General features: G+C 29.0%; 3 protein-coding genes across 3 annotated transcripts; all 3 read right to left on the bottom strand.

Annotated features, from left to right (window-relative positions):
* Positions 1-218: 218 nt before the first annotated feature.
* On the bottom strand, positions 219-938 carry LOC132932501 (uncharacterized). Its single transcript, XM_060998890.1, has 2 exons — positions 661-938; positions 219-582 (listed from the first exon to the last, which is right to left on the bottom strand). The coding sequence occupies exons 1-2, from the start codon at positions 936-938 to the stop codon at positions 219-221; spliced, it is 642 nt and encodes a 213-aa protein (XP_060854873.1).
* A 2,455-nt stretch (positions 939-3,393) lies between these two features.
* LOC132932500 (uncharacterized) lies at positions 3,394-3,738 on the bottom strand. The gene has a single exon (XM_060998889.1). The coding sequence runs from the start codon at positions 3,736-3,738 to the stop codon at positions 3,394-3,396; it is 345 nt and encodes a 114-aa protein (XP_060854872.1).
* Positions 3,739-3,924: 186 nt separating this feature from the next.
* LOC132932499 (uncharacterized protein K02A2.6-like) lies at positions 3,925-6,908 on the bottom strand. The gene is made up of 3 exons (XM_060998888.1): positions 5,890-6,908; positions 4,731-5,808; positions 3,925-4,632 (listed from the first exon to the last, which is right to left on the bottom strand). The coding sequence occupies exons 1-3, from the start codon at positions 6,906-6,908 to the stop codon at positions 3,925-3,927; spliced, it is 2,805 nt and encodes a 934-aa protein (XP_060854871.1).
* Positions 6,909-14,863: the final 7,955 nt, after the last annotated feature.

Here is a 14,863-nt window from a genome sequence, read left to right as displayed (position 1 = left end):
AAAAAATAAAATAATGAAAGATAATCCAGCAGTCAATATAAAACTAATAAGCCTCATTGAAGAGAATAGTTGTCTGTATGATTATTGCCATAAAGATTATTCTAATAGTAATATTCAGGATTTAGCATGGGAACACATAGCAAAAACACTTTCAGAAAAAGGTAAGAAAATTTTATTTTAATTTAAGCTGTGTCGTGTGTAGGTATCATACATACAATTTATACTGTACCAGTGATATATTTATTTTGCCAATGAAGTGCTGCATAGGGTTGTATAAAATATGAACGTAGTCTGTCTCGTAACTCAATTGCAGTATTTGTTGGTCTTGTTCTGTTCAATTGTTGATTGTTTTGCTGAAATTCGTCTTCAAAATGGTTTCCATCTTCATCATCATTATTAAAAATTTCTGAGGGTAATGTAAATACTCCGTCGTGTAAGCGAATAAAATTATGTAAAACACAAAGAGCTTTAATCATGGTGTCAATTTTTTCTGTTTTACGGCTTATTGGTGTATTTAAAATCCTAAATTTTGTTGCAAGCATTCCAAAAGCGCATTCAATTGATTTTCTGCCTCTTGAAATTCTAATAATATCATAAATTTATAAACGATTATTTTCAAATGTTTATATTATTTTAAATAATATAAAATGTATTACTCACCTATAGTTATATATACGTTTTGTATTATTTAATTGACGTCGAGGATAAGGGTTCATTAGATTTTCAAGAAGAGGGAAGGCTTCATCGACTACGAAATAATATGGAAAAGGTGGTTTGTTATTTTCTCCTTGTAGACATGATGGTTGTAGTAAATCTAATGTTTTTTGAATTATCGCTTGTCCTATAGAACCTTCTCTAAACACTCTTCCATCGCTATTTCGTCCATACTCACCCACATCAATAGCCAAAAAATTTCCATCTGCATCTGATATAGCCATTAAAACAATTGAAAAGAAGTTTTTATTATTATAAAAAGCTGATCCTGAATCATTTGGTTTTTTAATTTTATGTTTTCCGTCAATACTGCCCACGCAGTTAGGTAAATTCCAAAGTTCTTCGTATCTTTTTGCTGTTTTTCCCCAAATTTCTTTAGAAGGCATAGGCATGTATAACGGTTGTAAATTTTTCCATATAGCTTCTGATGTAGTTTCTATAATATTTCTGGACGCATGTAAAATCCCGGAAAATAATTGAACGGACTGTACAGTTCCGGAATGTAAATATTCAGACCGTAATATCACGGACCTTAAAAATCCGGAAAATTAGAAAAACGATACTAGCGCTCTCAAGTAGAATGCCTTAAGGGGCCTGCTCGTGTGTCTTAATAAGGCGCAATGTTTAGGCAATATGCAATACGGAAAAAACTCACGCGAGTGGTCTGATTTGATTAATTTTTTTTTTTCGTTAGAATTTTTTACAGTGCCCATTAGACTTTGATTTTTAATTTCGTTGCTTAAAACAAACATAATAAAAATAACAAAATCTTATGAAAATTGGTCATATTCAAAATCGTATTATATGGTTTAGAAATAGAATTTAAAAAATCTAAATCCAATGCGCCCTGTAGAAAGTGTTTCTATTGAAAAAAAAAATGATCGAAATCGGAACAATCTACGAGGCGTGAGAGTTTTTCCTGTAAGGCATGTTTTTGAGCAAAAAAACCGGTCACGTGCAGGATCCTTAACAATAAATAGTAGATATTTAAACTGTTAAAACCGCAGGTATTATTGATCTATGATCATATTGTTCCATGATGCTATGATGGTATTACAAATATAAAAATTTAGAATAAAATTAGCAAAAGATTTGTATTAGTGTATTAGTTCAACAAAATAAATAAAGTAAATAAAGATACAAAAATGGTTTGGAAAGTGATGAATGAATATTTAAATAAGAATCAAAATAATAAATTAATATTCTTTCAGTGCCTACTTAACAAACAAAATTATATGTTGTTGTTAAAAAACAAAGCTAAATAGCTAATGAATTTTATAATTTATTAGTGGGTGAACATTAAAAATAATAAAACGAAATACTTTTTTACTAAGAATAATCCAAATGTTGTTTTCTTTAAACTATATCACAGATAGAAAGATAACACATCGTTCTACAGAAATTAGAAATGGAATAGGTAATAGGTATCATTGCTCAAAATATGTTTTTTTAAAAACAAATTTCCGAATATATATATATTATGTACTTGTTTCTTTAAAATTCAGAACATATTATCTTCAATTTACTACTTCTGACGGAGACATATTGTACCGCGATATTTAAAAGTGGAAAAAAAAATGTTTGTACAAATTAACACCATATTTCTTTAACTTTCACATTTGTTAAAAATATTAGAAAAATGTATTAAAACTCGGTTAACTGACTTTTAGAGAAATTATTTATATTTTCCGATTATCAATTTGGGGTTTAGGATAAAAAAAAAAAGTACTTCTTACCCTATACAAGCCTATGTGACCTTGTTAGTTGTATTCATAATAAACTATTATATTAATACTTTATGTTAAAAATAATGTACTTAATACTTGAGCACTTTATTCATATTATGTTTATTTAGAATACATGAGTTACATTATTACAATTTTACAACAGGTTATATATTACTTCTTTAGACCATGTGCACATCACACGTCTAACCGATAACTAACTTACTGACTATGTCTACTAATAAAGGTTATGACAGCAACAGTGTTGCCCCATATACAACAGCCCCCCTTAAACATTTTTTTTTTTTTTTAAAACAAAACCAAACTTAATTATTATATCATATAAAAACATTTTTTTTTTTTTTTAACAAAACAACAAAACTTAATTATTATATCATGTAAAAACATTTTTTTTTTTTTTAAAACAAAACAACAAAACTTAATTATTCTAATAATTTTTTTGGAATCTGGAATCTTTACAGTAATCTTTTAGTCACTCTTTCTTTTGTGGCTAAGTCTTGCATCCATTCAGGTACAATCAACTCATCATCACTTACCTCCATCTCAGTCCCTTTATCATCATTATTCCTAACTTCCTCATTTTCTCCTACTATTGCTCTATTACTAGCACTATCTTCTTTAAATATCATACCTATTATTATGTCATCATTATCACACTCTTGGTGTGCACCTACTCTCATTAGTGAACGTCTAGTCTAAGGTGTGCTGATGTTCTTCGCACTACTCTTCCCGATTCTTGTACTATATAAGACCTAGGGCTATTAGCAACTTTAGCTTTTACATTACCTGGTTCCCACATTGAATTTTCCCGAACCATAACTTTGTCTCCTTCCTCAAACCCTTGTTTATTCTTTGCCGTTTTATCATAATACTGTTTATATTTTTTTTTGTACACTTGTTGCCTTAGGCTCACCTCAGTTTGCACCTTAGGCATTCAATTTGACTCTTTAATTGGAAATTTAGTACGCAACAACCTACTCATTAGCAACTCACAAGGTGCTGCCCCCATGTGCGGTATTGTAGTGCAACGATATTCAAGTAACAAATCACTTACGTCCCTACGCTCACTTTCAGCTTTACGTAATAACTGTTTAGCGGTCTGTACTGCTCGTTCAGCCATTCCATTTGATTTTGGATATCTTGGACTTGATGTATTTAATTCTATGTTCGCTTCCTTACAGAACATCTGAAACTCCATTGAGCCAAATGGCATATTATCAGAAAATATTACTCTAGGACAGCTATGAACACTCATTACTATTTTAAATTGCTTGACCATTTTACTGGCTGTTTTCTGTTGTAGTTTAATCAACTCTAGCCATTTAGAATAATGATCAGCTATTACTAAGAAATCAAAACCAGCAAATGTTAAAACATCACAACTAACGATTTCAAAAGGTAAACTTGGTATCTCATGATAAATTTTGAACAAATCACACAACTGTTCACATACTGCCGTATTTCATTATCCATAGAAATCCAATAAACCAACTGTTTTGCTCTCAACAACGTCTTGAGTACCATTATGCCCTTCATGTATCAATTTCAATACAGCTAATTTTAATTTACTTGGTATCACTATTCTGCTATCATAATATAATATTCCTTGGTCCATAGAAATATTCTCTTTTAACCTCCAATAATGTCTTATGCACTCGGGCACTTGTTTTTTGTCCTTAGGCCACCCCTCTGTAAACATTTTAACCACACTTTTCAATATCTCGTCATTCTCAGTTTCTTTTGCTATTTCAGTCACATTAATATTTTTGTACTCAATTGCATGGATTACTCCCTCTATCTCTTGTTCATTTTCCTCTTCATCAAGATAATTTCTAGAAAGCAAGTCTGCAATGAACATAAGCTTTCCCGGCAAATATTCTACATGTAAATCATAAATAATGAGTTTCATTTTCATTTTCTGTAACCTTACTGAAATTACTTTATCAAAATTTTTTCCAAATATTGACACCAATGGTGAATGATCTGTCATTACCTGTGTCACATGTCCATACACATAATTATGAAATTTTCTGCATGCATACACAATACTTAGCATCTCTTTCTCAATTTGTGGGTACTTTTGTTCCGCTTCATTCAGACTCCTCGAAGAGAATGCAACTGGTCTACCCTCTTGCAACAAACAAGACCCTAGACCTGTTTGTGAGCTATCACACTGTATCGTTATTTTTTTGTTTGGGTCAAAATTAATTAACAATTGAGGACTTGCAACTATTTGTTTTAACTTGTTTAATACCTCAGTGTGAGCCTCACTCCATACCCAACACACATTTTTTTTAGTAAGTCCCTCAATATAGTGATTAACGTAGACATGTTTGGTATAAATTGTCTCAGGTAATTAAATGCTCCTAGTAACCTCTGCAACTCTAATTTGCATTTAGGTGGCTTTAAACCTAATAACGCCTTAACTCTGTCCTCATCTGGTTTCATTCCCTCATTGCTAAATGTCATACCCACATACTTGATCTCATGCTGTTTATATTTTACTTTTGCACAATTAAATTTTATATTGAACTTTTTTGCCCTCTCTAAGACCTGTATTACTACCTCATCATGAGTTTTTTCATCCTCAGTAGCTATAAGTAAATCATCAAAATATATATACACATTATTAATATCCCCAAAACACTCTATGCTTCTTTTTTGAATATCTTCTGGTGCACACGAGAGTCCAAAAGGCAATCTGGTAAATCTGTAGAACCCAAAAGGGGTACTAAAAGTACACAGATTACTTGATTGCTCATCCAATTTTATTTGCCAAAAGCCATTCTTTAGATCAAATAAAGTAAACCAATTTTTATTGTTCAGATTTAGTCTTAACTCCTCAAGAGTTGGAATTAAAAATTGATCCCTAATAATTACCTTATTTAGCTCAACAGGATCTAAACAAACACGCAGAGACTTATCCCGCTTTTCCACTATAACAAGGTTACTCGACCAGCTCATTGGTCTCTCAACTTTAACTATCACATCCAATTCACACATTTCAGATAATGTATTTTTTAGCTCTTCTTTAATGGACTCTGGAACTCGCCTCGGAGGATTTAACCTTGGTTCACTATTTTCTTTAATTTTAATTTTGTATTCTCCCGGAAAACATCCTAGTCCGCCATCAAATACTTCTTTATAATCTTTTATAAGTGAGTTTAAACAAACATTTGATTCAATGCTTTCCACTTTAGACCTATTTATCAATCTTAATTTAATACAAGTTTTTAATCCTAAGATAGGTACACATCTTGTTTTACTATCATCTACAATAATGAATCTGGTACAAATTTTTTCTTTATTTGCTTCACATACTAATTCAACTGATCCTACATCTTTTATACTAAAACCACCATAAGCCTTGATTTTTAGATAAGTTTTATTTAATTTACTTTTGCAATTTAATTGTTTAAATATACTTAACGGTATAATATCAATATCAGATCCTGTATCCAGTTTAAAGTTTATTTTGCAATTATCATTAACTTTAACAATTTTAGACCACCCATTTTTTTTTGATTGGGCATTAATATTCCATATTTCAACAGACATTATGTCAAACAATTTATAGCCAGGTTCATTATCGCTTACAACTTTAATATTTTCATTCTTACCAATATTATTAACTTCCTTATGAAGTTGTGTGACGTCACGGCAGCCCACTGCAAAATGATTCAATTTTCCACATTTGATACACGACTTCCCAAAAGCAAAACACTTTTTGTATCCATGACGCCTTCCGCACTTCTTACAATCATACTCAACATCAACAGAACTGCTACTACTTCTATCTTTTTTTGAAAAATCTTGCCACTTACTATTATTCTTCACTGATTTAGTCTTAGTGTTACCAGTGTTGGTCATATTATGAACATCCACTTCATCACTTTTGTGGAGTACTTCTTGCTGCTGTTTTGCCAATTCTGCTGACTTGCAATGTTCAACAGTTTGACTTAAGGTCAAGTCAGGTGCCCTCAGTAACCTTTCCTGCAGTGCTCTGTTTTTCACTCCCAGAACAATTCGTACTTTTACCATGGTATTCTCCAGATCACCAAAATTGCAACGTTTAGCAATTGTTTTAATGTCCCTCAAGAACTTATCAAATGTTTCGAATTCTTCCTGCTTCCTTCGGAAGAAATTAAACTGCTCAATTATTACATTATATTTGGGTTCATAGTACTCCTGGAGCGTTTTAAATATAGTCTCAACAGTCGCTGCTGAGCTCGTCGCATTCAATGTTTCTAACAACTCATACGCGTCATCACCTATGACACTTAACAGTACCGCAACCTTAAAGCCATCCGGTTTGGCATCCAGCTCATTAGCTCTCAAGTACAGATCAAACTTGCTTTTAAATAATTTAATACTATTGATTACTGTACCAGAGTCATTGATGTCTAGCGGAGCTGGGGCTGGTACTATTGATCCATTCGACTGCGCCATGTTATATTAATACTTTATGTTAAAAATAATGTACTTAATACTTGAGCACTTTATTCATATTATGTTTATTTAGAATACATGAGTTACATTATTACAATTTTACAACAGGTTATATATTACTTCTTTAGACCATGTGCACATCACACGTCTAACCGATAACTAACTTACTGACTATGTCTACTAATAAAGGTTATGACAGCAACAGTGTTGCCCCATATACAACAGTCTAGGTATACATGATGGTAACAAGGTACTTGACATTTTATTTGATGTATAAAAGGCGTTTGATTGTGTTGACCATTTAGTATTTATAAGTTAATTGAAAGTTCGTTAACAAATCGCCATCAACAAATTCAAGTTAACAATGCATATAGTGAGTATAAAGAGGTAAAGAAAGTGTGCAGGAGTTCCACAGGATATACAATGTATAATTACTAGGTCTATTAATATTCATTATATTTATATTTTTAACTTAGTTCTTTTAAAGTGTGAAGCTCAAATGTTGTGTATTTCTGATGATACTAGGTAGGTACACATAAAATGTATGATCGACTGATCGAGATAAGTCAAATCTAACTGTGTGTTGTCAACTAATTTGATGGCCTTTTTTTAATTTAAAAAAAATTACTACCTTATCAATGAATTAAATCATAAAAAACAAGTCAAACAATACATTATACATTTTAGTCTACGTCACTATGTGCTAATAAATGGTTTTGATTACGACTTTATAACGAATGATCTTTTTAAGGATTGCATTTAAAAATCTAACAACTATTATATAATCATAGTTTCTTAAAAATAGGTACGCTATATTTTATGTTCAAATTTGGACATAATTAGATATTTAATCGAAAAATGATTTTTTATTTGTTTCATATTAATTTAAAAATATTATTCGTGGGGGTACTGGTTACCTATTTGAAACATTTAAAGTACCTATATCAATTTTTTTATTTATCCGCCAAAAATGAATTTAACCTATAGTATGCTGTTTGGGTATGGCCGAATTGCACTTATTTTAGTCGAACTGAACTTGGGTTTAAAAATAGTAATGGTCGAACTGCACTTGGGTAAAAAGCAGGTAGTGGTCAACTGCACTTGGGCATAAAAAAGGTATTCCAACAAAAATATCATGCATTTAAAGGGGTTAAACATTTATATAATACACTCATTTTCCTTCCCACTTATAGGCTTAGGACTGACAATGATTTTAATTAAAAATAGTTAAAAATGATTGTTATATACATACCATTGTCCATTCTTTTAATATAATATTATATAAACATATTATATTGAATCATCAAATACATATTATTATTGTCATTATTATAACTTTTTTTTAATTTTTATCAATTTTTTTTAGTCATTCTTTTTTTAAATCGTCAAATATTATTATAATAATAAAAGTGAACGTCCATAGTGACCTGAAATTTTAACTCCTTTTTTTTGAACGAGTGCAGTTCGATCATTACCTTTTTTGAACCCAAGTGCAATTTGACCATTTCTTTATAGGTAATAGGTACGTGCAATTCGACTATCCCATAATGTTTAACTAATAGTAAAATAAATTAATATAGTAAAATATATACTTTAATAGGTAGGTACCTCTTATATAGTAGGTAATATAGGCTGACAAGCTTTCGCTCAAAATTCGTTTTTGAATGTATGAATATATGAAATGATTTATCATCGAATTCAAAATTAATATGTGTAATTTTTTTCAGGTTAGGTTACATAGATACATAATTTTTTCACTGTGTAGGAATAGGAACAAACATACGCAACTTTTTTTTACACATGTTGGGTATAGCATTTTTTCCACAATCTAGGAACTAACATTTTTTTTACCTGCTATAATAATAGGTCTATAGTAGGAAAATATTATAATATAATATTATATAGAATTATACAACTTAATAATTAATTACATCGCTTGTGAATTACTTTATTTATGAATTTTCAGTAGGTAAGCTACACAATGAAAAAAATAAATTTAATAATTTATATAAATAAATAACTTACACCTATACTTAATAATTATTACTTAACTTAAATAAAGAATATTTAATTTAGATATTATATTAGTTATAAAATTGTACATTTGTACCTTTATAGATTTCAATAATACTTGGTGATATTGTTTTTTATTTATATGTAGATACGTAATTTACGATTTACCACTGTAAATATGCTTATGAGAGTATTCAAATTTAGCTAGTTTATAAATTTGAATTAGTTACCTTTGAATATTATAATTTACCAATTGTAATAAAACTGTACAAAATTCCCTCACGGAATACCTGGAACACTAATTTCAGTTATTACAACTACTATAAAGTTTAAAATGATTGATTTTAAACTGGTGTATTCCCAAAATTGCTAATTGGACTTGGACGATACACGGCATGTCATGGGTAAATCACTCGATAAGGTACTCGTTTATAAAAACCCACATAATATACCTAAAAGATTTTTGAGAAGAGTATAATAATATAATAAGAAATATCAGAAAAACATAATATAGTGGTGTTTTGATTGTTAGTAAGTTTATCGCTCATTCGATTTTCGACATCCTTACGAGTCATATCCCGCTTTAAACCAGCTTTTTTTTCATTATTTTCTAAATTTCCAATTGAAAAAAAGATTGAAGTTCACAATGAAACACCTTGGGCATAAATATGAAAATAATGGAACCAAAAATGGAACAAGGTAAGTATTTCGAATATATTATGTTGTTTGGTTATTTAAATTTTAAAACTTCTAAAATAAAAATTTCTACCCATCAGTTTTTGAAAAAATATAAATTTTAATATTATATAGGTACCTAGGTATATAGTTACATACAGAATTTCATTATATTATGTCATTTTATAGTTCTTTTTAGTTCATATAACGTCAATTGACATAGTTATATTTGGTTTCATACTTTCATAGTAGCTATTAAATTACTAAAATTTAACATCACTATACACGAACCTTAATGAGTACCATGTGCAAGGACGTCCGCAGGAATTTGTCAAGGGAGGGCAAAATATTTTCCCTTTTAAAAATTTTTGTTTCACTATCCTATTAGTGATAAAGTATTGTTTGTGACGTTTTCTTTCATATAGGTAAGGAATTTAAAATTATTTATACGTAGTTAGTTAAAACTTAGGTAATCTTTTTTTTTTTTTATTTATTTAAGTAATTTACAATCTATACAACATTATGTATAATAATGAGCAAATAGGATATTTAATAATATAAAGTAACAGAATTTAACATTTGTGGGCAGGCACTCAGCAGGACCCGACCGAGAACATTTTAGATGTCGTGGTTTTTTTTTTATTTTTTATTTTAGTAGGTCTTTAGGTCACTGTCTTTTGAGTCTTCTAATTAAATTGCCAGGAAGTGAGGTGGAAGAATGTTGCTTTATTAATGGATTACTGTGAGAGTTTAAGTTGGAGTGAAATTTAGAGTAATGGGCTTTTGCTAATTGATTGAGTGTAGGAATTTTTAGGTCTGTGAAGATTATTGTTTGTGAAATACCAAGGAGAAGATGTTATTAATCGTAGGCAGATAGATTGAAAAGCTTGAAGCATGTTGGTGTTAGAGGGCTTTGCAGAGCCCCATAACTGGATACCATATGTCCAAGCTGGTCGAATTATTGATTTGTATATAGTAAGTTTATTGGAAAGGGAAAGTTTGGATTTTAAGAGTGGTCTGAGGATATGAAGTCTAGAGTTAACAGTTTTACGTTTAAATTTTATGTGTGGGCTCCAGGTTAAGCGTTTGTCGAGAGTTAGCCCAAGGTATTTAACTTCGTTTGCCTTAGGAATTGTTATATTGTTTAACGTAACAGGTGGAGAATCGAGATTACGTAATGAAAAAGTTACTTGAACAGATTTAGTTTTGTTTATTTTGATTTTCCATCTGTTTGCCCACAAGCTGATCATATTTAAATGGTTTTGGATCAGGTAATCTTACAGCATTAATTTTAATCAATTGTAATGTTTTTTTTAATTAGAAAATGCTATTAACACTGTTATCATTGATTTGATGGATAATTACTGTAGGTAATTTATAAAATTTAATGTGTTTAGCTTATTCAGTCATTGATACCACAAATTTGAAACTATTATATGCCATATATGTACATTCTTAGTTCTGACGTTCATAATCGAGTGTAATCACTTAAAAAAAAAAAAATGTTTTAATTTTTAATTTTAAAAATATTTATTTTTCAATGTTTTATATTACATAGGTAATGATTAGGGTTGGAATTTCGATGAATTTTGCATTATTTCCGATACTCGTCTTATAAAATACACGAATAAAATAAGAAGTTTTTACTTTACATTTGTTAACGATTTTAAATTATTTCAAGTCATTTTTTGCATTTTGAAGTTTTTTTAAAATTCAAATTTGAAATTTTATTTTTAAATTTGTATATGCTTCTGATGATTTTTATAATAAATATTATATGAAACCAATACTAAACTTATAAAAAAAAGGAATAATTAATTTTTCAGATTAATCAAGTCCAAAAAGATCAGTTCTGCGTATAAAACTTTTCACAATCTTTTAAAATTTTAAAATGTATATTAAAATTTATACCAAATTTATTTTAGACTTAACAGTTTATACTATAATTTAGTTCCATAAATAAATACAAAAATTTAATAAAATATGCTTATTTATTATAAACTACAATTTGAACAATCACTTTATTACAAGTAAAAATAAACATTTAAATTATAATAGAACTATATACTATATTTATTAACTAAATATTTATTTGTTTATATCTTGCTAGTTTACCAGACTTACTATACTTTTTCAAAACTACTATGTCTTAATGTCTTATACATTGCTAAATATATTTCTTAATGAATCACTGGTATATTAATATTTCAGTTATTTTAAATGCAGCAAAGCTCACTCACATTTTTGTACCGGAACTTTAAAAAGATTACCGAATGGGCAAAAAATTGTACTCAAACCACATAATCACGATCCATGTGTGAATGAAAATTTAATTGAAAATTTCCGCGAAGTGTTAAAACAAAGAGCTTCTACAGAAAATGGGCTGTTAAAAAATGTATATGACGAAGAAGCAAGAAGGTAAATCACTATAGTTTAGTTAACATTTATAACAATTTGTTAATATTATTATCAATTTCATCTGAAACAGGCATATGGATGCAGCTGCATTGTACCCATGGTCTACTGCTGAGTCTATCATGTGACATAGCAGACGAAGTTCCATGCCTGTAATACCAAATTCTTTGGTAGACTTGGCGGCACAATTTGAAAATGGAGAACTTCAACGTTATTCTTGTTGTAATGCTCCAATTTTTAAGGCATGTGTACAAGATGTAGATGGTAGGAAAAACGTTGTTTTTGCCTGTACTAATTTAATCCAAAATGTAGTAAGAGATGGCATTTCTGAAATACATGCAGATGCTACATTCAAGGTGGTACCCAGAAATATGGGCTATCAATTGTTAACTATACATTGTATGATTCAGAACTATGTAAGACACCTATATAAAATGTATAAAATTAATTTCAATATAAGTACATAAGTAATTAATTTTGAATACTTACTTACCTATATATTTTCAGTTCATACCCGTTGTTTATGTTTTAATGGAGAGTAAAAGCAGGAACTCTTATGATTGTGTTATTTGGTTCATAAAACATATGGGGCAAAAAATAAAATAAATATGTATAAGACATTTTAAATCTTAAACATTCAATGAGAACTATTTTATTATTTTTAATTTGATTCCCCAGAATACAAAGTTCATTGAGTTAATATAAAAATATAAAATATAATATTACATAATAATATATATGTTTCAATAAGTAATCACAATAAGCCAAAATATTGCAGCATAGTAGGTAACATTCATGAAATACAAAGAAAACATTATTTATTTTTTTTTTTTAAGATATTGGTTACAAAATATTGGGCCAGATATTGTGTCAGTATATGGTTTACTACGACGGACCAACAATAATATAGAGAGTTTCCATAATGCATTAAAATTGAAATTCACAGTCTCACATCCAAGTTTATGGGTATTTTTAGGTAAGCAAACTATTTTAATTGTTAATTTTAATATAAATGTATTATTATCAATATATATTTTTTTAAATATGAACACAATCATGCAATAAAATATTAAAATGTTATGTTATTTGGTATTATATTTATGTGGAAATGCCAATATTTAATTATTTATCAACTTGGTACAATATTTGGATTTATTACTAACCCTTTCAGTGCTATGGACTGCTACTACTAATGACTATAACTGAGTATATATTCGTCATAGTCTGTAAAATATTATCAAATTTAAATATCATAGTGACTAATTCAATATCATAGAATATACCTAATGTTCTATGTCAATATTGAATAGTTTTAATTTTTGACTTTAACACATATTTACTTTTGAATGACTTCAAAATTTGGAAAAAATATATATTATATGAATTGTCTGTAATACAGTAGGGTAACAGTATACAAAAATATGCAGCAATGAAAGGGATAGTATGTTTAGTTATTAGTTTAGTTTGGAAATAAAAATTAATTACTAGCTAAGTATAATTTTATTTATAATTACTTAAACTATGTAAATTCGAAAAAAAATTTTCTTTTCATAGGACATTTAACCAGCACAAGTAGCAACTACCACATTGTTGTTCAGCAGCTACATAACAACTTGCGTCCCACTAGGTATTTGAGAACCAAATTTTTGGCCAATAGTAGACGAATTAAAAATGCTTCAGAGCAGTATGATTTGAGACTTATTTCAGCATGGCAATTCCTTCAAATCTGCTCACATGTTACTGGAGCATATGAACTGAGGCAGCGAAATTGGGCTTTAAGAGATAATGCTGATCCAGGACCTGTTCTCCCAGCAGGTCCAGCACCTAATTATGTTCCTATGGTTGTAAATCCAGTACCTCATAATGTCCCTGATGCTGTAAATCCGCAGGCACCTATTAATAAAAATCTTAATGTAATAAGAGACATTCTAAATGAATTGGAACACGACAATATACCTGATAATCAACTGTTCCAGAATCCAGATGCAGTACAAAATATATAACAAGAGAACATACATTTGTGTATGACTTGCATTGGTGAAAGCGATGAAAAATATATTGTGCTACCATGTGGTCATGCATGGTTGTGTGTTGTGTGTGTTACCCAGTTGCAACAGGAAAATACAACATGTCCTATGTGCCGTGCTAGAAATGTTACATTTCAAAGAATGTTCTTTTCTTAAAAATCTATATTTTCATTAATAATATTGTAAAATAAAAAAATTTGAAATATAGTAACTAGGTACCTGCTTACCTGTACAAATATGTACCTATTGTACCTATTATTAAATTGTCCCAGAAATATTACAGAAGATAAAGTATAATATCAATTGAATTTATTACAATTTTTAAACATAAGTATAGCAACTAGTTTAGGAAAATATAAACAAAATTATTATTCCAATCAGTAATCTGAATTAGATGATGTAGGTTACAATGGTACATCATGAAATAAAAATATTATAAATGCAGAGGTAGGTATGATATATACCTAGATATATATAAATAGGTACCTATGATGTTATGCTATATTATATATATATAAGCAATATCATAGGTACCCATGATGTTATGCTCAATCGGTACAATATGTTTGTTTTATACTAAAACACAAATCAAAATGAACTTAATACTTTATCTAATAAACATTGTTTACTGTCAAATTTTCATGTTCATTGTTTTATAAAAAAAATTCAAAACACACTGTGTCTTTTAAATTAAATAAGTGTATTCAAATACCATTAAGTTAGACCATTTTATTATTTCTTATACTTTAATTTTTGTAAATATTTTAGTAGGTATTACTTATGAATTATGATAATGTACCTTCTATTTGTCAGTTGTTGTGAGCA

This window comes from Metopolophium dirhodum, chromosome 1 (assembly GCF_019925205.1).
Source record: "Metopolophium dirhodum isolate CAU chromosome 1, ASM1992520v1, whole genome shotgun sequence".
Taxonomy (NCBI): Eukaryota; Metazoa; Arthropoda; class Insecta; order Hemiptera; family Aphididae; genus Metopolophium; species Metopolophium dirhodum.
Note: the sequence above shows the minus strand (reverse complement) of the source record. Positions and strands in the feature narration are given on the sequence as shown.